At 40.2% G+C, this 27,853-nt stretch overlaps 1 protein-coding gene across 4 annotated transcripts in view; it reads left to right on the top strand.

Moving 5' to 3' along the window:
* LOC607149 (cyclic AMP-dependent transcription factor ATF-7) overlaps positions 1 to 27,853 on the top strand; it is an 89,338-nt gene that overhangs the window by 49,839 nt on the left and 11,646 nt on the right. For all 4 annotated transcript variants that reach the window (XM_038577820.1, XM_038577816.1, XM_038577819.1 and 1 more), the window contains 4 exons: positions 15,527 to 15,623; positions 20,518 to 20,636; positions 24,413 to 24,550; positions 27,444 to 27,601. In XM_038577820.1, the coding sequence (XP_038433748.1) occupies positions 15,527 to 15,623; positions 20,518 to 20,636; positions 24,413 to 24,550; positions 27,444 to 27,601 (512 nt within the window). The remainder of the gene's footprint in view (positions 1 to 15,526; positions 15,624 to 20,517; positions 20,637 to 24,412; positions 24,551 to 27,443; positions 27,602 to 27,853) is intronic.

Raw genomic sequence — 27,853 nt, 5'->3', positions numbered from 1 at the left:
ACAGTGGGCTGATATATGCAAAGTACTAAAAGAAAACAATTTCCAATTGAAGATCCTGTATCCAGCAAGACTGCCCTTTAAAGTGAGGCAGAAGTACCTGGCTAAATCAGTCGGTGGAGTACACGATTCTTGATCTTGGGGTTGTGAGTTTGAACCCCATATTGGGTATAGTGATTACTTAAAAAATAAAATCTTAAAAAATAAAAGTGAGGGAGAAATGACAACATTCCCAGATAAACTAAGGCTGAGGGAGTTCCTGACCACCAGACCTTACTTGAAAAAAATACTTAGGGAGTCCTGCAAGAGGAAGTGAAAGGATTCTAGTCAGTAACCCAAATTATAAAAAATTCCGTTTACAGTTGCATCCAAAAGAATAAAATACTTAGGAATTAACTTAACCAAAGAGGTGAAAGACCTGGAGAATGAAAACTGCAAAAAAAGGCTGAAAGAACTTAAAGAAGATGTAAATAAATGGAAACACATCCCATGTTCATGGAATGAGAGACTTAATATTGTTAAAATATCAAAATTACCCAAAGCAATAAGGTTCAATGCAATATCTATCAAAATCCCAATAACATTTTTTTATTAATAGAAAACCTATCCTAAAATTCATATATAATCACAAGGGACCTTGAATGACAAAAACAATCTTGAAAAGGAACAAAATTAGAGAACTCACACTTCCTGATTTCAAAACTTACTACAAAGCTACAGTAATCAAAACATTGTAGTATTGGCATAAAAACAGACATATAGGCCAATGGAATAGAATAAAGATCCCCAAAATAATTCATCACATATGTGGTCAAATGAATTTAGACAAGGGTGTCAGGACCATTCAGTGGAGATAGAAGTCTTTTCAAGAAATGGTGCTAGGAAAACTGGATCTCCACATGCAAAAGAATGAAGTTGGACCCCTAACACCATATGTAAAAATTAACTAAAAATGGATCAGGGACCAGAATGTAAGATCTAAAACAATAAATTCTTAGAAGAGAACATAGGAAAAAAGCTTCATGACACTGGGTTTGGCAGTGATTTCTTGGAAAATAAAAACATAGACACATTAAACATTAAAATTTTTAAATTTTGTGCATTAAAAGACACTGTTAGAGGCACCTGGCTGGCTCATTTGATAGAGCATGCGACTCTTGATCCTTGGGGTCATGAATTTCAGCCCCATGTTGGGCATGGAGCCTACTTTAAAAAAATAATAATAGTAATTTTTTTTTTTTTTAAAGACACTGTCAGAGGTGAGTGGGTGGATGGATTAAATAGGTGATGGGGATTAAGGAGGGCATGTGTGATTTGTACCAGCTGTTGTAAGAAAGTTTTGAATCACTATGCTGTACACCTGAAACTAATATTACATTGTTACCTAATTGGAATTTGAATAAAAAATTTTTAAAAAATAAAATATAAATTACATACAAATAAAAAATGAAATGACATATCTTTAAAAAAAGACACTGTCCACAATATAAAAAGACAACACACACAATAGGAGAAAATACTTGCAAATCATATATCTAATAAGGGATTAATACCCAGTGTGTATAGAGAACCTTAAAACTCAACAGCAAAACAACAGCTTGATTGAAAAATGGGTAAAGGACTTGAATAGACCTTTTTCCTGAAAAAGATATACAGATGGCAAATGAGCACATGAAAAGATGCTAAACATTACTAATCATTAAGGGAATGCAAACCGAAACTACAGTGAACTACACAATGGTGTGAACCCATTAAGATGGCTACTTTTTTTTTTTTTAAGGTTGTGGTTGGTGGTGGTGGTGATGGGTTGTTTTGTTTTGTTTTGTTTGTTTTTTTAACAGAGAGGAGTACAGGGCGGGAGGGGCAGAATGGCAGGCAGAGGGAAAGGGAGAAGCAGGCTCCCCGCTGAGCAGAGAGTCCAACCTGGGGCTCCATCCCAGGACCCTAGGATCATGACCTGAGCCAAAGGCAGACACTGAACTGACTGAGCCACTCAGGCACCCCATAATGGCTACTTTAAAATAAACAAACAGGGGCAACTTTGTAGCTCAGTTGGTTAAGCATCTGCCTTCGGCTCAGGTCAGTCCCAGGTTGGACTCCTCGCTCAGTGAGGAGCCTGCTTCTCCCTCTCCCCACTCTGTGTATACATGCTGTCTCTCTCTCTCAATTAAATAAATAAAACCTTAAAAAAAAAAAAAAACAGGGAAGAACAAGTGTTGATAAGGATGTAGAGAAATGGGAAACCTTGTGCACTGTTGATGGGAATATGAAATGGTACAGCCAATGTGGGAAACAATATGGTGATTACTTAACAAATTAAAAATAGAATTACCATATGATTCGGCAATTCTACTTCTGGGTATATACCCCAAAGATTTGAAAGCAGGGTCTTAAAGAGATAGTTGTACACCTATATTTATAGGTACATTATTCACAATAGCTAAAATGTGGAAACACCTCATGTTCATCAGGACTGATGACTGGATAAACAAAATTTGGTAATGGAATATTATTCAGCCTTAGAAAGGAAGGAAATTCTGCAGTATACCACAACATGGATGAACTTTGAAGACATGCTAAATGAAATAAGTCATTAAAACAAATATTCCACTTACACGAGGTACTTAGTGTAGTCAGAATCATAAACACAAAGTATCAGTAATTAACAGGGGCTGAGAGAAGGGGCAATGGGAAGTTATTGTTTAGTAGGTTTATTTTTTTTAAGGTTTTATTTATTTATTTATGATATACACAGAGAGAGAGAGGTAGAGACACAGGCAGAGGGAGAAGCAGGCTCCATGCAGGAAGCCCGATGTGGCACTCGATCCGGGGTCTCCAGGATCAGGCCCTGGGCTGAAGGCGGCGCTAAACCGCTGAGCCACCCGGGCTGCCCTGTTTAGTAGGTTTAAAGTTTAGTTTTACAAGATGAAGAGTTATAGGAATGGATGATAGTGATGGTTGCAAAATAGTGTGAATGTATTTAATAGCACTGAACTATACACTTAAAAATGGTTCAAATGGTTACAATGGTAACTTTTATGTGTATTTTGCCACAATAAAAAATTAAAAAAGAGAAGATACATGCTTACTAGTTTACTGTACACTTACAAATGGCTACAGTGGTAACTTTTGTGTTATATGTGTTTTGCCACAATAAATAAAAAATTTAAAAAGAGAAGATACATGCTTACTGGTTTACTGTGATACTAGGGAATCCCACGGAAAAAGAAGTTGAGATGACTAGGACTTTGGCTAAGTATATTGAAACTTGAAATAAGATTATATTTCTCAGTTGCATTGAGCAACAAGCAGAATTTAAAAACAAAATACCTAACCTTTCCCAGCTTAAACTGGTAAGAAATCACATTTGCCACCCTCTTTCCTACACTACTCAATCCCTGTAGGAGTTGGCCTGTATGACCTTTGGAGCTTAATTTGCATTTTGCTCTGATTATTGGGTACCTGCAACTTACTTGGCACAAGACCCCACTTGTGGGGTCATGATTTTTCACATTGTTATAAACAAAAGGAAGGAACATAGAACCAAAATTAAAGTGAGTGATTAGGTATGGCTGAGTGTTTAAGACTTCTGCAATTAGAGGGATAGTTGTATTAATCTGAATGATGGAGAATAAGCATTGATATTAATCTCAGATCTTAACAGTGAAGATCTAGCAATTCATTGTCAACTGTGGTTTTAATATTCTTCCTTCCACCACCTGACTTGTTGACTAGATTGTAATCAACCTTTTCCTCTTGTCAGATACTCCAAGGTACACTTTATAAAAGAAAGAATCCAGTTCTTAATACTGCTTTGACTACTATGGTATGCTGATATTGTGCCCAAATTCAAGTAATTGGGATCCTAAAAGACAGTGCTTGAAAGGATGTAGTTAAAATTACCACTAGTTGTTTGGGGAGTGAAGAGAGAAAAGATTGCTGTTTCTGAATTGACACCTTTTGCACAAAACATTTTAGTTGGTAGTAGAATAAAGTTCAGCAAGGGACTGTTACCTGAAGAAAGTGAACTGACCCATAGACATGGTATCGATGTCCTTTCATACAGCAGCAGTGTAACTCCAGCATGCTGAAGATGCCTTTCTGTAATAAAGGGAATTTGGTGTCTTACAAAATAGTAGAGAGGATACACAAGTTTTAACTTACTAGAGTAATGACGTATACTTTGAAAATGAAAATGGAAAGGCATCAGATCACTCTGAAAGTGTGTCCTGTTAAAGTCTTAGGACCCAAAGGCAATAAAGTTTTTGAACAGTTATTTTCATACCACTATATAAAATTTGACCCAACCAGTCAAACAGGAATTTACTGAGTACTGTGTACTCACCACTAGGCCAAGCCCCAAAATGGGGCAAGTGAGAGGGTAAAAAATAAGTATAGGATACATTTTTAATCCTCCAGTGGTTTACAGTATACTTTTTTTTTAAGGTTTATTTATTTTTTTAAACGTAACTGATTTAATGAGCCATTTGCAGTTTCACTGTGCCAGCCATGCGTACCTAGACATGCATGGCTCAATCTTTGAGACAAGCATATTCTACTGGCAGGATCAGCCAGGTATTATTTATTTATTCATGAGACACAGGCAGAGGCAGAGACCTAGGCAGAGGGAGAAGCAGGCTCCCTGCCAGGAGCCCGATGATGGGACTCCATCTTGGGACTCCAGGATCATGGCCTGAGCCAAAGGCAGATGCTTAACCACTGAGCCATCCCTGCAGTATACTTTTAAGGATAACACTGTGAGACTACATAGACCAAAATTCTAAATTACGTTTACAAAACATAGAAGTACCACACAAATTTGGGAGAGATCGATTGCTAAAGAGGCATGAGAGAAGTTTTCAAAAAGCAATCGAATTTCAACTGGGCTTTGGAAAAATGGTAGGATTTGAATGTACGGAGGAGAGAGAGGAAGACATGGCTGAGAATAGGCAAATTGTGTGAGGGCACAAAATTGAAAACAAGTAGACTTTGCAGATCAATAGAGAGTGTGACCTGGATAGAAAATATCAGTGGAAGAATAGGAAAAAATAAAGTCATAAAAATACAAGAGGACAGAAAACTAATGCATTTTATACTCCTTTAAAATCACCTTTGGAAATGATTTCAACCCCCTTCTCCTCAGAATCAAGAAATTCTTTTCAATGATTTAAATCCCCTTTGTTGCCATTTTGATTTTTTTCTTGTTAATTTTTGAAATTGTATTTGTTTCTTATTCTAAGCACCTCACATTAAAATATTCTTGGTCCTGTATGGACCCAGCCTCTAGTTCTATTGGAAAGATTGGGTATTTACCCACTCCCCTTCTGGATATAATGAAAATACTCCCACCATTGTACACTGGATAAGAATTTTGTTAAGTTTAGGGATGCTTTGTAGCTCTTCGGTAGTATATGCTAATTGGCATTTATTCAGCATATATTAATTAAATACCTGCCCTGTGTAGGTACTGTTCTAGGTGCTTGGGTTCTTCCATGAACAAACAAAGAGGATCCTTGCTCTTGAGGAACTTATATTCTATTAGCTGGCTTCATTGCTAGACCAACTACCAAATAATGTCTCTGCTCTTAAAATTACTTGTTTTTACAGTGGACTAAATTTAGTCAGCTGATAGAATCTTCTCTTTAAGACACTCAAACAACCTTCCCCAAACAGAAAATTCCTTACTCCATAGACTGAGGAATTTACTCTAGGTATAATTTGATGGGTACCCGCCCCCCCTTTGGTTTGTCCTCCTTCACTGCCCTGACTACATTTTCTCTTGGAGTATTTTGGGAAGCAGTTTCCTGTTCTTACTTTTCCTCTATAAATTACCTTGCTCACACATGCAGCCTATGAGCTGCCACTGCTGTGGTTGTATTTATTTGTTGAACAATTCTGTACTTTGAAATGATTCATTCAAGAGCCATGAAGCATTCAAAGCAGGATGTGTGACTCATTTAGTAAATAGCAGCATCTTGAATTAGAGAACAGGAACCTAAGATTGACTAAGGCACAAATGAAAGTTATATTGGCTTTGAGGTGTGTGTATTTAGTCCTTTCCCTTCTCCCATTCCCTACTTTCCCAAACAAAAACAGTCTCTTGCATTGGGAATAGAAGCCCTGTGATGAGGGCGGGAAGCATTAGGACTGTTGTAGATCTCCTTGTTTCTCTTTTCAGAATATGTGATCAATTGAAGAGATTAAATAATGTTCATAAAAAGGTGGATTATTTTTCACCCTTTTTAGCACTGATATCACTGTATTTTAGAGCTTGTTCCCCCTGGGTTTTAGGCTTTCTATGGCTTTTTAGGCAATTTTCTTTCATTAAAATATGTCCATCTGTAGATACTGTAATAAAAGAAAGCTATTCTGTCCATGAAGCACCGCCAGACCCAGAGACTTTGGAAAAAAGGATAGTTAGGTTTCAGCATAAATGAACTTTTAGATTATCACAAATATAAACTCAGTTCCTTGTATTGTTCCCTGATAATTTAGGCATTCAGGGCTCATTTCCTAATAACTAAAGAGTTCTAATTTGTCTCCTTCCCCCAGTCTGCTCTTCTGAAATAAGGAAAGGCACATGTATTAATCATAGGTCAAGGCATTAGAGCATTTTTAAATGTGAGGCAAATCCACATGGAAACTGGAGCTGCGGTAGCCAAAAAAAACATTTCAGGAATGAATTTGGCTAGGGTTTGAGTGCATATTGCACAGAAATTTCATTGGTCACAATACTTTACCAAGGGTTTAGCTTGAAACTATTATATTTCTAATGCCCATATGCTTGTGCCTGGCTCAGAATCAACAGACAAAAATTTAGCTCTAGTTGGCTTGAGCTCTCCTTTGCCCTGAGCCTTCTCTTCACTTCTCTTAGTGCTGTTATTTCAAAATGTTTCTGGGAGACTAGTTTAGTGGGATTAAGAAAAGAACTCTCTCTAAATGTTAACTTGTTCAGAGTTATTCTGCAAGGAAAAACTTGTTTTTACTATAATACCTGTCTTGTTTACCTTGAGATTAAAAATGTAGAGAACTACCTGAATACATGCTCTATGCCAGGTATTATACTGTTTTATAGAATTATTTCATTTAAAAGCTTAAAGAGGGATATGAGGAAGTTTTCTGGGGTTCCTGATCTAGGTTGTGATTACATCAACATTTACTTATATAAAATTTCACACATGGGGCAGCCCAGGTGGCTCAGTGGTTTAGCGCCACCTTTAGTCCAGGGCCTGATCCTTGAGACACGGGATCCAGTCCCACCTCAGGTTCCCTGCATGGAGCCTGCTTCTCCCTCTGCCTGTGTGTCTCTCTCTCTCTCTCTCTCTCTCTCTCTCGTAAATAAAATCTTTAATATAGTCTTTTTTTAAGATTTTGTTTATTTATTCATGACAGACAGAGAGAAAGAGAGAGAATGAGAGAGACAGGCAGGCAGAGGGAGAAGCAGGCTCTGTGCAGGGAGCCTGATGCGGGACTCGATCCCCGGTCTCCAGGATTACACTACGGGCTGAAGGCGGCACTAAACCGCTGGGCCACTGGGGGTGCCCAAATAAAATCTTTAAAAAAGGCGGGGAGGGGGGTGGGAATCCCTGGGTGGCTCAGCGGTTTAGCACCTGCCTTTGGCCCAGGGCGCGATCCTGGAGGCCCGGGATCCAGTCCCACGTCGGGCTCCTAGCATGGAGCCTGCTTCTCCCTCCTCCTGTGTCTCTGCCTCTCTCTCTCTGTCTATCATAAATAAATAAATAAACAAACAAACAAAACAAATAAATAAATAGATAAATAAATAAATAAATAAATAAATAAATATTTCGTTGATGAGGTGCGTCGGGCTCCTAGCATGGAGCCTGCTTCTTCCTCCTCCTGTGTCTCTGCCTCTCTCTCTCTCTCTCTCTCTCATAAATAAATTAATTAATTAATCTTTAAAAAAAATAAAATAAATTTAAAAAATTTCACTGATGAGGTGCCCGGTTACAGCTCAGGTCATGATCTCAGGATCCTGGGATCAAGCCACAGGTTGGGCTCCATGCTGAGCAGGGAGTGAGGATTGTCTCTGTCCCCCCTGCCCTCTACACTTGGGCTTCCTTGCTCTCTCTCTTAAATAAGTAAATATATATTTTTTTAAGATTTATTTATTTATTTATTCATGAGAGACAGAGAGAGAGGAACAGACACAGGCAGAGAGGGAGAAGCAGGCTCTGTGCAGGGAGCCTGATGCGGGACTCGATCCCAGGCCTCCAGGATCAGGCCCTGGGCTGAAGGCAGTGCTAAACCGCTGAGCCACCCAGCCTGCCCATAAGTAAATCTTTAAAAATATTCATTGAGGGGCACCTGGGTGGGTCAGTGGTTGAGTGTCTGCCTTCGGGCCTAGGGCGTGATCCCAGGGTCCTGAGATGCAGACCTTACCGTGGGGAGCCTGCCTCTCCCTCTGCCTGTGTCTCTGCCTCTTTCTCTGTATGTGTCTCTCATGAATAAATAAATAAAATCTTAAAAAATATATAAAAGTAAATAAATAAAATTTCAAAATTCATTGAGCTGTACACTTAATATGTTTTTTGGATACATGTTTTAGATCAGTTTTTTAAAATTTAGAATCTTAAAACTTCATTCATTGAGATGTATTCCTGACTTACAGTTCCCACCATCTTTGTTCTTCAGCCCATTCCTAACTCTTGACTTAGCTCTGTATTTAGTCAGTTGTTAGTAGATAAGATTCTGGATTCTCCTATCACAGAAGGATAGGTGAGAATTAAATTGCCTAGAAATAGAAAGGATTTTATTTATTTATTTGTTTGTTTGTTTATTTATTTAATGATCTGTGGAAAATTGTTAATGAGAAGCTATACTTTCCCTGCCCATTCTGCAACTGGTAACAGTTTTCAGATTGATCTCATACCCCTGACATTCCATTTTAGGTTTCTTAACATTTCTTAAACTAAGAAAATCTCCCTCGGGAAGTAAAAATCAAAAGTAGCCAAAATTGTTTCGATTTGCTTCTTCTGTATCATTTGTTTGTAACTAACAAGGCAATGTGTGAGAATTCCACTTAATATGTCTTCTCCCAGTTATAGTGCCTTCTGTCTCCCATCTTCCTAATTTCCCTGTCCTAAGTATTTGCAGATCTGTAGTACATCAGCCATTTTATAAAATGAGGTTGGGAGTTTTCTGCCTGTGTTTTTTTCCTTCCAAGTTTTAGATCCAAAAACATGTGTTGGCAGTTTGGCAAGGGAAACTAAAAAACAGCCTTTTTTTTCCCCCTTGTTTCTTTTTCTCTTTCCCTGTTACGGTGTAGCAGAATTTCTCAACAAAGACACAGTTGACATTTTGGGTCAGATAATTCTCTGTTTTAGGGCATTGTCCTGTGCATTTTGGCATATTTATCAGCATCCCATGCCTCTACCTTAGAGAGGCCAGTAGCATCCCCCTGGTTGTGATAAGCAGTAATGTCTCCAGACATTGCTAAAATGTCCCCTGGAGGTCCTAGCCGTCCCTTGTTGAGAACCGCTGCCATATAGTATAAACTGTATTTAGAGAAAATGGGTTTGGAAAGCAAGATTCAAGATTGGCATGTGATTAAAATTCCCATCAGATCTTTGAGGATATTATCGAGATCAGAGCTGTCCAAAAGAAATATAGTACAAACCGCATATGTAATTTAAAATTTCCTAGTAGCCACATTAAAAAGTGAAAGTAAATAAGTAAAATTAATATTAATAATACATTTTATTTTAACCTAGTATATCCAAAACATTTCAACATGTAATCAACCTGAAACTAATGAGATATTTTACTTTCTTTTTTTTTTCTTCTTTTGTATTCCATCCATGAAGTCCAGTGTGTTTTGACTTATAGTATATCTCAATTCAGATTAGCTACATTTAAAGTGCTCAATAGCAGTGTGTGGCTAGTAGTGGCTCCCATATTGCATAGGGCAGATCTAAATCATCTTGATCTCTAGATAGGGTGCACATTACCACAGAATACTTCTCACCCATTTATGCCAAGAAACTCCCCTCATTCATTTACTTGAGCAAATTAGATGCTAAACCATGTTACTATACAAATCTTCTCCCAAGGCATATAAACTGCCTCCTTGATTCAGTATGACTTATATTCTTCAGTCTCCATTTTTAATGATAATCAGCCCTCTGTTGTCCTGGAGATGGTTAATATCTACATATTCCTTGAAAATTATTATTATTTACCCTACAACCAGAGTGAGTTTTCCCTGAGTGGCTGTTTGCCAAAACCTTAGTCATAGGTAAGACCAAAGAACAAAGGAAGACCCATTAAGGGTACTAACAAATGAGACTTAGATTTTTAAGTGGGCAATAATTCAAAGAGAAAATCCTTTTGGGAGCCCCTCCACCCATTTTAATTCAGTAGAATAATCTAATAAGGTCAAAAATTTTATCACTTAATGATTTTAGACATTTTAATTGAGAAATTGCTTTCAGAGGGATGGTTTCCTAAGCACGCATTCCAAGACCATTCTAGAGAATTCTTAAGGGTTAACTTTAAAAAAAATTTTTTTTAATTTTTTTTTAAAGGTTTTATTTATTTATTCATAGACACACAGAGAGAGAGAGGCAGAGACACAGGCAGAGGGAGAAGCAGGCTCCATGCAGGGAGCCAGATGTGGGACTCGATCCCGGGTCTCCAGGATCACGCCCCAGGCTGCAGGCGGCACTAAACCACTGCGCCACTGGGGCTGCCCTTAAAAATTTTTTTAAAGATTTTTAAGGATTTTATTTTTTTTTCCCTTAATATAATCTCTACATTCAACGTGGAGCTCAGACCTACAACCAGGAGATCAATAGTTGCATGCTCCACCAGCCAAGCCAGCTAGGCTACCCCCTTAAAGGTTAACTTTTAATAAATGAGGAAGAATATAAGGAACAATGAAAATAATAGCCAGATCAACATTCACTTTGATAAAAAGTTTAGTATACTTTTATTCTCCCCCTTCCTACTCTAGCCATATAAAAATTATACTAGAAATTATAGGGAGAGAGGCTCATGGGTGGCTCAGTGGGCTGTTTCTGACTTTTGTTTTCAGCTCAAGTCATGATCTCATGGTCATGGGATCAGGCCCCAAGTTGGGCTCTCTGCTTACCCTGGAATATGCTTGAGATTCTCTCTTTCCCTCTGCCCTTCCCCCTGCTTGTTCATGCTTCCTCTCTCTCAAATAAATAAAATCTTTTTTTAAAAAAAATGAGAGAGGGATGCCTGGGTGGCTCAGCAGTTGAGCCTTTGGCTCAGGGCGTGATCTGGGGTTTTGGATAGAGTCCTGCATAGGGCTCCCTGCATGGAGCCTGCTTCTCCTCCTGCCTATGTCTCTGCCCTTCTATCTCTCTCTGTCTCGAATGAATGAATGAATGAATGAATGAATGAATGAATGAATGAATAAATAAATAAATAAATAAATAAATAAATAAAGTCAGTCTTTAAAAAAAAAATGAAAGAGAAACTCTAGGGAGAGATGACTGGAGCCAAGACCAGGACAGTGCTCTGCCCATTTGCCTCCTCCTTGGAAGCTCACTACCTCATTTAGTCAGGGATTCTTAACTTTTGTGGTATTGTGACCTCCGTTAGCAGATTGGTGAAGCCTGTGAATCCCTTCTCAGAATATTATTTTTTAATTTTTTCAGGATATTGCTTTTTTTTAATTTTTTATTTATTTATGATAGTCACACGAGAGAGGGAGAGGAGAGAGAGAGAGAGGCAGAGACACAGGCAGAGGGAGAAGCAGGCTCCATGCACCAGGAGCCTGACGCGGGACTTGATCCTGGGTCTCCAGGATCACGCCCCAGGCCAAAGGCAGGGGCCAAACCGCTGTGCCACCCAGGGATCCCTAGGATACTGCTTTTAAGTTAATAAAGTTAAATACATAGAATTATAAAGGAAATCAATTATTTTAAAATACAATTACCAAAAATGTTTTAAAAATATTTGATAGGGGCACCTGGGTGGCTCAGTCAGTTAAGCATCAGCCTAAGCACCATGATCCCAAGGTCCTGGGATTGAGCCCCACGTCAGGCTCCCTGCTCAGCGGGGAGCCTGCTTCTCTCTCTCCTCCCCATTTGTGCTCTCTTTTGCTATCTCTGTCACTATCTTTGTCTCTTTCTCAAATAAATAAATAAAATCTAAAAGTTATAATTTTTTTTAATTTGGTAATGTCATGTGTGTTCTTTTTTATTGATGCATTAGATAACAAGTTCTAGCAGTAGATCTTGTGACTCCCATAGTTTCAAAGTAGTGTTGAGTATAAAGAACATTTTGAGGGCAGCCCCTGTGGCTTAGCACTTTAGCGCTGCCTTCAGATAGAGCCTGCTTCTCCCTCTGCCTGTGTCTCTGCCTCTCTCTCTCTCTCTTTCTCTCTCTCTCTCTGTGTCTCTAATAAATAAATAAAATCTTTAAAAAAACATTTTGATATATATGATGAGAAGATATGTGTGATCCCTTTTTAAAATTTTTTTATTATTTTTTTAAGATTTTATGTATTCATGAGAGACACACAAAGAGAGGTGGAGACACAGGCAGAGGGAGAAGGAGACTTCCCTCAGGGAGCCCAATGTGGGACTTGATCCCAGGACCCCAGGATCACAACCTGAGCCAAAGGCAGACACTCAACCACTGTGCCACCCAGGTGCCCCAGGTCCCAGTTTTTGATTGGTGAAAAATTAATAGTTCAACAGGGATCAGGGCATTTTGGAAGGGAGTGCAGTCCAGGGGTGTGCAGCAGGGGAGGAACTAGAACTAGAGACAGATAAGACAAGTCGGGACTTTGTAGCAAAATTGTAACAGGGAATTGCCTTTTTTTTTTTTTTTTTTAAGATTTTATTTATTTATTTGACAGAGATAGTACAGCAGGGGGAGCAGCAGAGGGAAAGGGAGAAGCAGGCTCCCCACTGAGCAGGAAACCTGGTGCGGGGCTCAATCCCGGAACTCCCCAGATCATGACCTGAGCTGAAAGCGGACACTTAACTAAGCCACCCAGGTGCCTCAGGAGTTGCCTTCAAAAAAATTTTTAGGGTGCCTGGGTGGTCCCCCCACGTCCCTAAAGGTTTATTTATTTTAGAGAGAGAGCATGAGCAGGAGAGGGAGAGAAACTCAAGCAGACTCCACGCTGAGTTTGGAGCCTGGCATGAGGCTCAGTCTCACCACCCCAAGATCATGACATGAGTTGAAACCAAGAGTCTACTACTTAACGGACTGTGCCACCCAGGCGCCCCTATGTGAAGTAAAATATTAAGTGATCCTAACCAGAGAAAAACCTGATGGAGTTTTTAAGTCTTTCTCTCAGCTCAGTTTTGAGCAGACTTGATTTTTTTTTAAAGATTTTATTTACATATTCATGAGAGACCCAGAGAGAGGCAGAGACACAGACAGAGGGAGAACAGGCTCCCTGCAGGGAGCCCACCGTGGGACTCAATCCTGGGACTCCAGGATCACGCCCTGGGCCCAAGGCAGACGCTATACTGCTGAGCGCCCCCAGGTGCCCAAGCAGACTTGATTTTTGATAGTGGAAAAGGACTTTGCTTAAAAGTCATTCTTCTAGATCCTAGAACATTGTGCAAAGTTTTCAGGCTACCTATATGAAATATCCTTGGTGTACTTATAAATATCTTCTTGAAAAAGGTGGTTAGAACATCACCAATATGTTTTGAAATATATACCTCTGCCTAATTCACTTCTCTTCTTCTTCCCTTGAAGTGATGGTTCTTTACTGTAGACGAGATTCTGCTCACTTCCTCTTACGGAATACCTGGCAATCGCAGAACCTCACAGTGACTTACCTAACCCACAGATAGCATAGCCCTGCTTAACAGGCTGTTCTCTTCCTTTCTTCACTGCCTCCCCTTTTTTCCTTAGGGAGAAATCTGTGAAGGAAACAGTTGATGCCTAGCGTTAACCAACAATAGAGAAAACTAAAGTTCTTGGCTAAATTCCAGCACACTTTTTCCAGCTTTATCCTGGAGCCATCAGAAACCACTCAGGCAGTTTTTTGACAGTTTTACTTTTTGGTTCTTCATACTTGTAATTGAAAATCCACTTTTCCCTTCAGGACTATAGGCCTGGCCTGGAAGGACTTTACACCTTAAGCTAGCTTTAGTGGTGATAGGCCTCAGAACAAATTTGAGGGAGGTTGCCTGGTTAAATAAAATACTTTTAGATAAAATAAAGGAACTTAAACTGAAGTTCAGTGTTGGAACTGGAAAGGAGCCGGGGTGGGTGGGGCTAGCTCCTGTCTGTTTGGTTTGCAGTCAAGAAGCACTGCGGGAAAAGAGCTAAAGGTATAGTGTTTGGTGGGAAGTATATATGTATCTAATGAGGAAAGTAAAAAGAGGGAACTAACCAGTCATTATTTTTAGAAACAAAAAGACAAATAGAAGCATGTTTCAGAGGCTGGCTGGTGAGGGAGCTGTGGGAAGCTGCAGCATCCAAGCTGTTCCTGTGTTGCAGGCATGTTTTAATGAAGGAACCAGGCCAGCCAGCCTCAAAGGGAATTTTGAGGGTATCATTCTTTTGAATTACTGCTGTTCATCTGTTCTCTTTACCTCCCCCGCTCTGAAGAAGGGGTGGGAGCATAAATTACTGTCCAGTAACCCTGTCTTACATGTCATAAACTGAGGCTGACCCAGCCTCACCTTTTCATTGTCCTTTCAACCAAACCCCTAAATAAATGAAACCTCTCTACCATCTCCTTTTCCCTTCCCTCATCCCGCCTACAGGCTTCTCCCTACCCTAACAAAAATTTTTTTGCTTGCATTTTTATTCTGTCATTATATAGCCAGCAGCATTGCACTGGCCTCTTTATGGCTGACGGAGCCCAGGCGAGCTGCCCGATGAGGGGAGACAGCATTTGGCCGATGGGGCTGGTGTGTGCCATTACTGCTGGCCATTGGGTCTCTGTCCTCTACAGCTCCATCCTGGCTCATTAAAACCCTGAGCCAAATAGCTGGGCAGGCGCCTGCTGCAGCACTGTGGGGGCCAGGAAGTTAAATGGTTCTCCTAATCCTGCATAATTTATCTCCCTGTTAGCCCCCTCATAAATAGTCCAATTCAGCCCCACCACGGAGAGGTTCTTTCTGAATTTCCTATTTTTGTGATGACCAACGAGTGTTCAGCCTTTCTCTTCTTCTCTCTTTATTATTATTATTAAAAATTATTTTCCCCTTGTTTGCTACGAGCCTCGCCTAAATGTTTTTTTCATTTGGAGCCTCCTGCCTAGACCCCACTTCACCAGCAATCTGTCCACTTCTCTCATTTGGACCTGATACCACAGAGCAGTTGGTGCTGCGGCCCTCCTCTTCTCCTTTCCTCCAGTTTTCTAATGTCTCTTTCCCCTTCTCCATTTTCTCCTTTAACCCATCTCCTCTCCTTTTCCATCACTTCCAGTTTTTTCTCCTTTCCATTCCCTCTCCAGCCCCTCTGTCCAGGGGCCATCCTTATCGCAGGATGTTTAGTAGGACATTTTTAAAGGGCACCAAATCGCTTTTTTTTTCACATGCCTGTTTCTGTTTCATTTCAGAGATTTACAAACGAGGACCACCTGGCAGTTCATAAACACAAGCATGAGATGACATTGAAATTTGGCCCAGCCCGAACTGACTCAGTCATCATTGCAGGTATTTGCTGCCCCAGAAGCCACGTGCCTTGGTATCACCAGACAGTTAAGATTAATACCAGGGACCAGATGTACGGGGAGCTATACTCCCCTTTTCCCATTAAGAGTCCTTATGTGATCTGCATTTAATCAGGAAAAAGGAACACTAAAAGCTCCCAAGTTTCTATTGTGCCCTCCATTCTGTTTTTAATACAAGATTGGGTTCTGTGGTTTTTGAGGGTAGGTGTGTTAAGGTTTTGTCTTGGCTTTTTTCAGTCTATTCCCTCCTTGCCTTCTTTTTATTAAGACTTTGGAAGATTTACAGACAAAAGATGCCTTTGACATTCTCCCTATCCACAGTGAAGGGGTGAACAAAAGAAAGCAAGAAAGCCGACCTAGCCTGGCTGCTTCTCTTCCACTGGGTGTCAGTTTCCCCCAAGCAGGCAGATTGTCAGTTCGTAAATTCAACTTGCCTTATGAACCCAGACAGTATGGAGGGCATATTTCCAAAGCTCAAACAAGGCGTTTAGTCAATGGGACTTTTCTAAGCCAATTTGGGTGACCTGGAACCTCTTGCCGGTTGTTTTAGATACTGTCTTGCTTACATGTGCCATTCTCAGGGGAGCATTCTCAGCAACTGCTCTCAAATTGTGCAGCAGTTCTGTTGTGCCATTTTCAGCTAGGCAGACATACAAAACAAAGTGGGCCTTTTCTTTTGATACTATGAGGGGTTCTGATTTAGCCTGAGTTAAGCAAGCTTACCACAGTATTTAGCCAATAAGGGATTTAGTTGGTGGTTATTACATCAGTTAATAACTCACATAAGACGCAATTTTTGTAATTATTACTAGCCAAATGCAACCCAAGATATAGTGAAGAGGGAAACTCCCCTCTCCATACTTTTATATGTGAAGAAAGGATCTTGCCCTTACAGATCTCTTAATCCTTATTAATTCAGTAAATATTTATTGAATAGCTATTGTATCCACCAGCTACTTTGCTAGGAGCTTGTAGATTATAATTCCTAGAAAAGGACATGAGTGGGGACATTGTCATTGATGATCCTTAAGAAAACTTGGAGGAAGTTTTAGGGAAGAGTGGATATGGTATAAAAATATACGTAGGTAACACATACTTATATATATATATATATTTTTTTTTTTTTTTTGCAAACACACGAGGGTTTATTTACAAGCTCGAGCTTGGGTCCAAGTATACCCGACACAGCAGAGCAGGGACTTGGACCCCATACTTATATATTAAGTCAAGGCATATATGCATGAAAAAAAATTTAGAGTTTGCAGTCAAGTACAAGTGAATAATTCAAACAATATAAATATTAAGAGAATGAATATTAACTACAATTAGAGAAAGTTTATGAAAAAAGTACAGTTGAGGCAAAGTTATCAGGTTGGAAAGGCTATTTCAGATGAGTGGAAAGGTCTATGCCAAGACTCCAGGAGTGATGAGAGAAATTGATACAGGATAGTCCCAAAGAGAGAAAGTATTTTCCTGTTATTCTTTGCATTCTGTTCTGGAGTGCTCATCTCATTGCACATGACTCCAGTTATCCTGTCGAGGCTGGTAATTCTCATTTCTCTAAATTAAGATTTGGTGTCCGACATGTACTCCAATCCCTTATTGAACATTTACTTGGCTGTCTTCTGTCATTCATATCTTCATGCCCCCCGCCACACCCCAATTCTGAACTTCTCTTCTTGTCCCCTAGACCTTCTCCTTCTTGTTATTCAGTGATATATCATATCCGTATTCTCAAAACCTTGAGTTCTTTTTTAAAAAAATGTCGAGTTGATTTATTCTTTCTTCCCATTCTGTTCCTTCCACCACTCTCATTATGCTTGGGTTTCTCCAAAGTGTCCTGGCTGGCCTCCTTGACTGGTCTCTTATTCTAATCTGTCTTGCATTCTCTTGAAAAGCCTGTCTTCTTAAATTCTTCTGCTTTGCTCAAAATCTGTCCTAATCTGGGGCACCTGGCTCTCTGGCTCAGTTGGTGGAACATGAAACTCTTGATCTCAGGGTCGTGAGTTCAAACCCCACCTTGGGGATAGAGTTTACTTTAAATTTTTTTTTTAAAAACCACCTCCCTCTAAATAAAATGCTCCACAGATTTAAAAACAAAACAAACAAAAAAAACCTCAAAGCATAAGAGACTCTTAATTGTAGGAAACAAACTGAGTATTGCTGGAGGGGAGAGAGTTGGTGGAATGGGATAACTGGGTGATGGGCATTAAGGAGGGCACATGAGGTAATGAGCACTGGGGTGTTATATACAGCTGGTGAATCACTGAACTTTGCCTCTGGTAATATACTGTATGTTAATTGAATTTAAATTTTAAAAAAATCTGTGCTAATCTTCCTATTTTCTTTTCTTAGCCTTTCTTTCAAGGCTATTTATACTTGGACTCTCAAGCTTTCTATATTCTAGCCTGATGGTACCTACCCAACTTTGTTTATAACATATACTTGATTATCTTTTTTCTTTTCTTTCTTTTGTAATTTAAGTAGATTCTGCACCCACCATGGGCCTTGAACTCATGACCTTAGGATCAAGTCACATGCTCTACTAACTGAGCCAGCCAGGCTCCCCCTGATTTGATTATCTTTATCCAAAATATACCCTTTCCTTCTCATCTATATGCAGACCCCATACCTTGCCTTTCTCTGTGCCTCTTCCTGCCTTATTCCTAACGCTCCAAATCGTCTCTGCTTTCTCCCAGTGAAAACCATTCTTTTTTTTTTTTTTTTTTAATTTTATTCATGAGAGAGAGAGAGAAAAAGAGAGACGCAGACAGAGGGAGAAGTAGGCTCCCTGCAGGAGCCCAATGTGGGACTCGATCCTGGACCCCGGGACCATGCCCTGAGTCAAAGGCAGATGCTCAACCGCTGAGTCACTGAGGGGTCCTGTGAAAACCATTCTTTAAGGCCCAGCTCAAGTCTCACTTCTTGAAACTTCCTAACTATTCTGTCATTAATTTGTCTTTTCTTTTTAAAGATTTTTATTTATTTATTTATGAGAGACACCGAGAGAGAGACAGGCAGACACACAGGCAGAGGGAGAAGCAGGCTCCCTGCAGGGAGCTCAATGCGGAACTTGATCCCAGAACCCTGGGATCACGCCCTGAGCCAAAGGCAGATGCTCAACCACTGAGCCACCCAGACGTCCCATTAATTTGTCTTTATTTAATTACTACAACAAATTTATTCTCTACTGCACATGTCACCTATTTTTTTTTTTTTTTTTGTATACTATGATGCTATCTATAAGTTTATTTCCTCAACTAGAAAACATTCTCTTTGTTCTCTAGGGCAAAAGCCATGTCTTGTATTTGAGCAAAACTCCTATACTCCTATCCCTCTCCTCCCTCAAATTTACCCACAAGTGTACATGCATGTAGCATCAAAACATGTAGAAGGTATTCAGTAAATACTTGTTGATTTCTTTAGAATCATCAGAGCATGCTAAGGGTTTTCTTTATATTTTCAGGCTGTTTGGGTGTTCAGGAATGGGAGCAGTTTATATAAGTCTCAGGTCAGAGAAGCAAAAGCCCTCTTCTGCCATTGCCATGCCCTTAGCTGCCCTGTTCTGTTTCACTTGAGTTGTGATTTTTTGTGTGTGCCCTTACTGAAGTACTCTTGAGCATAAAGGATGATGTTACCTCCACTCACCCGGGGATGGAGGGAAAGTGGCTTCATCATTGGCCAACCAAAGCTGCCAGAGGACCTTTTAAAACTATTTTGGGAGGTAGTGGTAACTTTTCTAAACACTCTGATTCAGAAGAGGTTTTGTTTAAATTAAAAAAAAAATTATGCTCTTTCCATGGAAAATCCCAGTGGACTATTTCCAATCGATCATGCTAGAAGGAACAATTTTAATCCCAGGTCTCACTCCTTAAAACATCATTTAAACAGAGTTCTGTTTCTGTCATTCAGTTTAGCGGTTTGGGTATGAAACGAATCCCTGAGGTGACTAGCATGTCAAAGAAAACCATCATAATAGCAATTTAAATCAGGGAACAGGATTCAGCTGACCTAAGAGACATAAACTAGAAAAGCACAATGGGAAGAGAGGAGCTCAAATCTAAAATTCAAGTTGCTTGAAAAGTTCCCATGGGTTACCGATCGCCTTCCTCTTCCCAAGGGCAGAGGCACTGTTGAGGAAAGATTTGTGCAGCCCCTGAAAGGATATTTTGGCTGGCAAATCTAAATCCAAATATCCTGGTTTCCGGAATTTGCTCTGGGCCCAGGTCTCTGTGAAATGAGCTCTATTGTTTGCAGTTTCCTTTTCTAGCTCATGATCTTGCTGTCTTGTTCCCCAGCCCCTAGATTTGCCTGGAATGCCTTCAGAAGGTAACAGACCCTTACCTCAGTGACCACTGAAAGACAAGGCACCATTTCTTATTTGGTAGCTTTAGCAAGCAAACTCAACCATCTGATCCTCAGTTTCTTCTCCTCATCAGATTTTAACGTCCATCTGCTTATACCTGCTCACTTCAGACCTAGCAGGGAGTAAGTTTGAAGAGAAAATGTTGCTTAACTGTTCTTGATTTTCAGATCTGGAGGTTTCACAAACTCCATGTGGGTGGGTGGTTTTTGTTTTGTTTGGGGGTGAGGGAGGTGAAACCAGCCTCTGGGAGAAAGGGGGTTACAGGGATAGTCACACAACAAAACATTGTTCTGTCTTCCCTCTGCTGGCCTTGAGGCAGCACAGCACAGACACCCTCTGGTGGCCTACGCTGGCTTTCACCTACTCGAGCTCCATAAAAGCAAATTTGCCCTAACACAGAGACTCTTTCCAAATAGAAAGATAAAAATGTGTTTTCTATATATTGTCAAGTTTTAATTTCAGGTCAAAACTAAAATAAAGTTTCCTTTTTTTTTTTTCTCCATGTCTGCAGATCAAACTCCTACTCCGACTAGATTCCTGAAGAATTGTGAGGAGGTGGGGCTCTTCAATGAATTAGCTAGCTCCTTTGAACATGAATTCAAGAAAGCTGCAGATGAGGAGGAAAAAAAGGCAAGAGGCGGGGTTTTTGCTGACAAACTGGCAGTGTTCAGATGGAGGCTATTTTCATTGTGCCCTGGGATAATTTGTTTAATCAGTTAGATCACAAAATTATGGACTATTCTTTAGAACCAGACAGTTCCCACTAATCCAAGTCAGTGTTCCACATCTTCAGGTCCAGGTGATAGATCAGCACAAGTCTGTCTTTACCAAAAATTAGGCTTCTTGCCCTTTCAGTGGAGCATTAGTTCAGTAATCTCCTTTTTATTTTTTTTTTAATTTTTTATTTTATTTTATTTTTTAAGATTTTATTTATTTATTCATGAGAGACACAGAGAGAGAGAGGCAGAGACACAGGCAGAGGGAAAAGCAGGCTCCATGCAGGAAGCCCGATGTGGAACTCGATCCTGGGACTCTGATCATGTCCCCAGCCAAAGGCATACACTCAACCACTGATCCACCCAGGTGTCTGCAGTAATCTCTTTTTTAAAAATTTATTTCTCTTCTGAGTATCTTAAGGATGTTAAAAGATTATGAATTACTCAGATTCTGTGAGATAACATGTTTTTGGGTCAAATCTCTCACTCTCTTCTGAGCTAATCAGACTTTTCACCTAGGCTGTTTTCAGTGAGTCAGCCAGTCAACAAACTCTTCTTGAATTTTGACACTTCTTTGTTTCAATGTATATAGCTCTTACCTTCAGGTAGCTTTCTAATAATATTCACGACATTAAACTTAAAGAAAGGTATTCTTCATGCATTCCAAAGGAGATCAACCAGGTTGGTAAAAGAACTAGAAATTACATCACTTTGGGAACACATAAAGAAACTGAGGAAGAGAAGTTTTAAGGTGAACAAAATTGTAGTCTTCAAACATGTGAAGAGTTTTCATGTAAAAGAGGGGTTAAACCTACTCTCTGGCACAGAGGGAGAAATAGGACCAGCAGGTGGAAGCTATCACAAGGTGTTCAACTATATTTAGGCCACTTAGTATAGTTATTGTAGAGGATTAAAATGTTAGAATCCCTTCATATTCTGAGCTCTTTCCTTTTAAGAAGAAGAGAGCAGATAAATAAGAGAGTTGTGCATGAGTTTTTTGGTCCAGCTTAAATTGTAATTGTAAGAATGCAAGATAAAGTGTCCTTATCACTGGAGGTTTTTCCAAGTTTCATAGCTTCCTCTGAACTTCGATTCCTGCTATCTCCCTCCAACTGAAAGAAAGCAGGGAAATCCAATGGCTTCTATTTGTAATTCTACTTTCAAATGGCTGGCCTAGGTATAGTCTTCTCATCACTATTTTCTTTTTTAAAGATTTTATTTATTTATTCATGAGAGACACACACACACAGAGAGAGAGAGAGAGGCAGAGACACAGGCAGAGCAAGAAGCAGGCTCCATGCAGGGAGCCTGATGTGGGAATCGATCCTGGGACTCCAGAATCAGGCCCTGGGCTGAAGGCAGGCGCTCAGCCTCTGAGCCACCCAGGGATCCCTCATCACTATTTTCTTTAGAGACTCCAGTCTCTCATCTCTCAGCGACTTCAACCTATATGGTATAATTTTATTTTATAGCTTCCCTACCCGCCCGCTGCCACCCCACCCCACCCCACCATTATTTCTCCTTTCCGGTAGACCAAGAAATCAGTCAAATTGTTTCCACCAGAACACAAGTGCTTTAAAATCAAACTCAGGGCAGCCCAGATGGCTGGCTCAGTGGTTTAGCGCCACCTTCAGCCCATGGCGTGATCCTGGAGACCCAGGATCAAGTCCCACATCAGGCTCCCTGCATGGAGCCTGCTTTTCCCTCTGCCTGTGTCTCTGCCTCTCTATCTCTCTCTCTCTCTCTCTCTCTCTCTCTCTCTCTCTCTGTGTCTCTCATGAATAAATAAATAAAATCTTTAAAAAATAAAAATAAAAAATAATCAAACTCATAGGCAAATTCAAGAAAATTAACCTCCCTTTAAAAGCTTGAAGTCTTTTCTACTGACATTTTAACTCAGTTGACACTTCTGGGAGGCCATTTGTAGTTGGTCAGGCCTTTACTCATTGGGCATCTCGGTATTCCTTTCTGCCTGTACGAGGGTGGTCTTTCCCTCCCCTTGATGAGAAGAACAGATTCAGTAGAAGATTGTGTCCAGGAATGTTGACTGAGTCTAAAATTTCACTGAACCACAGCTTTTCTAGGAGATGCCCCTAAGGGGTTTTAAACCTGTGGTTCTGTTTACTTAGAGGCCTCTCCTTCCTACTACCCTCTGACCTCAGGGATCTCAGAATTAGCTGAATTGGGCCCAACATCTCCATGATGTAGGAAAAATGAGGGCAGAAATGAAAGCATCTTTGCCATTGCTCACCCCCATCAGATTGGAGAGAAAGAACCATTACCACCTTCTCTAATGTAGTAGATGCCAAATTTTCTTCAGTTTGTTCAACTACCAAGATTTCCTAGGGATTAAGGTAGCCAGGGGAGAGTTAGAAACAAGCTCCTCTTTCACCAAGAAGCCTAAGATATGGAAAAAATAGAACAAAGGATCTACCTTGTCATGAAACTAAACTGCAGTGCCAGCCCTCCTGTCGTGGTGTGGTGTCAGGGCCGTCATCTCAGATGGTTTATGGTTCCCTGCAAAGCCATTTATGGCTCCACAGTTCTGTGAAGTGATTCACCACTGCCAGGAAAGTATTCTTTCTCCTTTCTGGTGTTCCCCAGTCCTGCTTCGAGGACCAAGTTCTAATTTCTTTAACTGATCAAATCACTAGCCTTTCTTTTCTTTATTATCCCAAAACTCTAGCTTCCTAACTTCTAGCCTCTAACACCAGATTTTGGGATGAAATCACCATCAAGCATGGGAAGTTCCCCAGAATAGATCTTTCCTATCTTATTTATAGTACTTCAATAGCTAATTTATCTTTGTTTGCTTTTGATACTTGGGTAATAGTCCTTCTGGTTGTCAGAAAAAGTGCTCACAGCCCTCCAGTGGCCAGCAGAGCTGGTTGGAAATAGGCAAGCACTGGATTCAGGAATCATTTTACTTTCCTGAAAAATGGTATAATATTTGCATGGATTTAAATGACTTTTTTTTTTTCTGTCTTTCAGCGTCTTTATAAACATTATAAGCGTTGTGTGTGTTTTTTTTTTTTTTTTCCTTTTAGGATCTTTATAAGTATCACTGTGGTGAAGCACGCATTATTTCCATTTTACAGTTAGAAAAACAGAAGTTCTGGGGTGCCTGGGTAGCTCAGTCTGTTAAGCAGCCACGTTCGGCTCAAGTCATGATCCCTGGGTTCTGGCATCAAGCCCCACATCGGGCTCCCTGCTCACGAGGGAGTCTGTGTCTCTCTCTCTCTCCTTCTGCCCCTCCCCCTGCTCATGTTCTTGCCCACTTTCTCAAATAAATAAAACCTTTAAAAAATTTTTTAGAAAAATCTAAAAGATTTTGAGATTCTTTTTTAGAAAATAAAAACAAGTTCAAAGAAGTTAAAATGATCTGGCCAGAGTTGTACATGAAACCTAGGTTCCCTAGTTCTTTGACTTGCAGTTCAGTTCTTTGAGGACTGAACTTTGAAGTATTTTTCCTCAGTGCACTTGGCTGGCTCAGTCAGTAGAATATGCAACTCTTGATCTCAGGATTGTGAGTTCAAGCCGTACGTTGGGTGTGGAGCTTACTTTAAAAAAGGTGGGGGGGGGGGGGAGAGAAAGCATATTTCTATTTCCTCGTATTTTAACTGGAAAGATTTTGATTCAGCCTGTAGGGACTCGTGGGGTTGAACTATGCTTATTTCTCTCTTTTAACAGGCTGCTGCTGGGCCCCTTGACATGTCTTTGCCTTCTACACCAGACATCAAAATCAAAGAAGAAGAGCCAGTGGAGGTAGACTCATCCCCACCTGATAGCCCTGCCTCTAGTCCCTGCTCCCCGCCACTCAAGGAAAAGGTAAATTATCTACTAAGAATTAATTATCCCAGAAGCGCCTAGATGGCTCCACTGATTAAGTGTCCAACTTTAGGTGTCCAACTCAGGTCATGATCTCAGGGTCTTGGGATCAATTCCCACATTGGGCTCTGTTTTCAGTGGGGAGTCTGCTTCAGATTCTCTCTCCCTCAGCTCCTTCTGCTTGCTTGCACGTGCTTTCTCTCTCAAATAAATAAAATTCTAAAGAAAAAAAATTATCCCAAATGTTAATTGGTAGGTAGATTAAGTTTTGATTCAATAGTTGCATAATGTGTGATACAGGATTGATTATATTTAAATAATGTTCATTATTTAGAAGATTTGTATAAATTATATCTATTCTCTGACCCAGCAGTTCTACTTCTGAGTCTACATGGAAGTGAAATTAGTGCATGTGTCCACTGTATCAAAGCATATTAAAATGCTCATAATAGCTGTATTCGTCAAAAACTGTTCATCAACAAGAGAATGAATGAATGAATGAATGAATGAATAAATAAATAAATAAATAAATAAATAAATAAATAAATAAATAAATAGTGGTATATTTCTAAAATGGAATACTAGGGGTGCCTAGGTGGCTCAGTCAGTTAAGCATCTGACTCTTGGTTTCGGCTCAGATTGTGATCTCAGGGTCATGAGATCAAACCCCATGTCGCACTGGTCATAGAGCCTGATGAAGTCTCTCTCTCTCTTTGCCCCCTCCTACCCCCCTCTCTCTAAAAGTAAATAAAATAAAATGGAATACCACATGGCATTAAAAAAGAATGAACTAATGATACAGCAATGTGGGTGAACCCCACAAACATTATATTGAACAACAATAACAAAATTCAGACATGAAAGTATACACAGGACCTGTTTACATCAGGTTCAAGAAGAGGCAAAACTATTTCATGATGATAGAACTCAAAAGGGAAGGTATGGAATGGGAAGGGACATAGGAAAACATTCTAGGGTGCTGGAAATGGGCTCTGTCTTGACTTTACATATATAAAGTCATTTAGTTGTATCCTTTAGAATAATGTACTCTATGTATGTTGTACTTCAGTTATTTGGGGTTTTTTGGTTTTGGGTTTTTGTTTGTTTGTTTGTTTGTTTGTTTGTTTGTTTGTTTGTTTTGAGAGACAGGAGTGGGGAGGGGCAGAGGGAGAGAGAGAATCCCAAGCAGGCTCACCTGGGGCCTGTGGAGCTTGATCTCACAAGCCTGAGATCATGACCTGAGCCAAAACCAAGAGTCAGCCACCCAACTGACTGCACCACACAGGTGCCCCTATACTTCAGTTATTAAGTGGGGGAAAAAATTGTGTAATTCATAAATTGGACATCAAATAATTTTGGAAAAAAAATCTCCTTAGAAGGAAGTCTTCTAGTGACTCAAAGAGAAAATCCACTAGGATTCTGAGTATTATTTTTTTTAAAGGAAACTTTTTATGAAGTAGTGTTTTTTTATAAATGTACTGAAATATAGCATACATACATAAAAGTGCGTGAATTGTGAGTATATAGCTCACTGAATTTTCACAGTTTACAACCTGTGTAACCAGCACCCAGATATTCTCAGAACCTCAGAAGCCCCCTCATGCCTCTTTCCAGTCTCTACTGCTCTACCTGGGGTTATTATTTTTAGTGTCCACTGTGGATAGAGCATCTGTACCTCATTTTACTTCCTTCTAAATTTAGTTTGATAATTTCCCCAAACCACCTCCTCCATAAACATTACAGCTGTCCCTCCTCTCTCCCACTTTCATCAGGACCAGGTCCTAAAGGTTGTCTAGAGGTACGTGAGGACCAGGGTGGCTGATAGCAACTAAGATCCTAAGCAAGTTAACAGTGGGAAGCAGTTTGTTTTATTACAACATGACCATTATTCAAACTTCATAGTCTCTTTAAAAGGGATCTGTCTGGGATCCCTGGGTGGCACAGCGGTTTGGCACCTGCCTTTGGCCCAGGGCGCGATCCTGGAGACCCGGGATTGAATCCCACGTCGGGCTCCTGGTGCATGGAGCCTGCTTTCTCCCTCTGCCTGTGTCTCTGCCTCTCTCTCTCTCTGTGTGACTATCATAAATAAATAAAAATTAAAAAAATAAAATAAAAGGGATCTGTCTGAGGGTGCCTGGCTGGCTCAATCAGTAGAGTACTCAGTCATGACTTCCTTTTTAGGCACCATGTCACTCTCGATCTTGGGGTCATGAATTCAAGCCCCACATTGGGCATTGAGGCTACTTAAAAAAAGTGTCTGTAGGACATATTGGGTTGCTTTATCACCAGTCTTACACCCTGCCTTTTCTCATTAGAGATCAGAGGACAAGGGGATCCCTGGGTGGCTCAGCTGTTTGGCACCTGCCTTTGGCCCAGGGCACGATCCTGGAGTCCCGGGATCAAGTCCTGCGTCGGGCTCCTGGCATGGAGCCTGCTTCACCCTCTGCCTGTGTCTCTGCCTCTTTCTCTCTCTATGTCTATGATGAATAAATAAATAAAATCTTTAAAAAAAAAAGAGAGAGAGAGATCAGAGGACACTCAGGCATCAAATTTGGATTGAGAATGTAGAGCCTGTGAAAAATTATGGCAGTCCTTGGAACTTATATGGAACTTATATGGCACTACAGTGCTTATATAAATATTTCAAGATATTTTCCAACTCTCATTTCTTTCACATAGCAGTCATCCCTGAAAGGGAGATAGCCAAAAAGCCTTAACTCGTCATTCCTGTAGAATGGGTGAGTGCAGTATGGGTCCATGATCATGATAGAGTCAGGGTGTGATTTACATGAGTCACTGTCCAGTAAATTTGTACTATATTTTACCTTTATACAATGCCATTTATACAATGCCGTTTATAGCGTTTTGTGATCTTTTGGTCTCTTTTCTTCAGGAGATGACCCCAAAGCCTGTCGTGATCTCTACCCCCACACCTACCATCGTGCGCCCTGGCTCCCTGCCTCTCCACTTGGGCTATGACCCACTTCACCCAACCCTTCCGTCCCCAACTTCCGTCATCACACAGGCTCCACCATCTAACAGGCAACTGGGGTAAGTAAAGCAGGGAGAAACAGTGAAGCCTGAGCCTTTTTAAACTTGGTAAAAGACAGGGACTGTTTCTGAATACTCAAAGGTTACAAGTCAGTGAGATTGTCTTTCAAAATAAAATTTCCCCCCATAAGCAGAAATCTCCTTTATAAACCTTATTAGTAGACAGGCAAGTATTTGTTCAGAGATAATACTTCCTTAATTTGGAGATTTAATACTTCCTTGATCTAAAAGAAGAATCCTTAAAACTTTAGG

This window comes from Canis lupus, chromosome 27 (genome assembly GCF_011100685.1).
Source record: "Canis lupus familiaris isolate Mischka breed German Shepherd chromosome 27, alternate assembly UU_Cfam_GSD_1.0, whole genome shotgun sequence".
In the NCBI taxonomy this organism is placed as follows: domain Eukaryota; kingdom Metazoa; phylum Chordata; class Mammalia; order Carnivora; family Canidae; genus Canis; species Canis lupus.
This window is presented reverse-complemented; position numbering and strand designations above follow the sequence as displayed.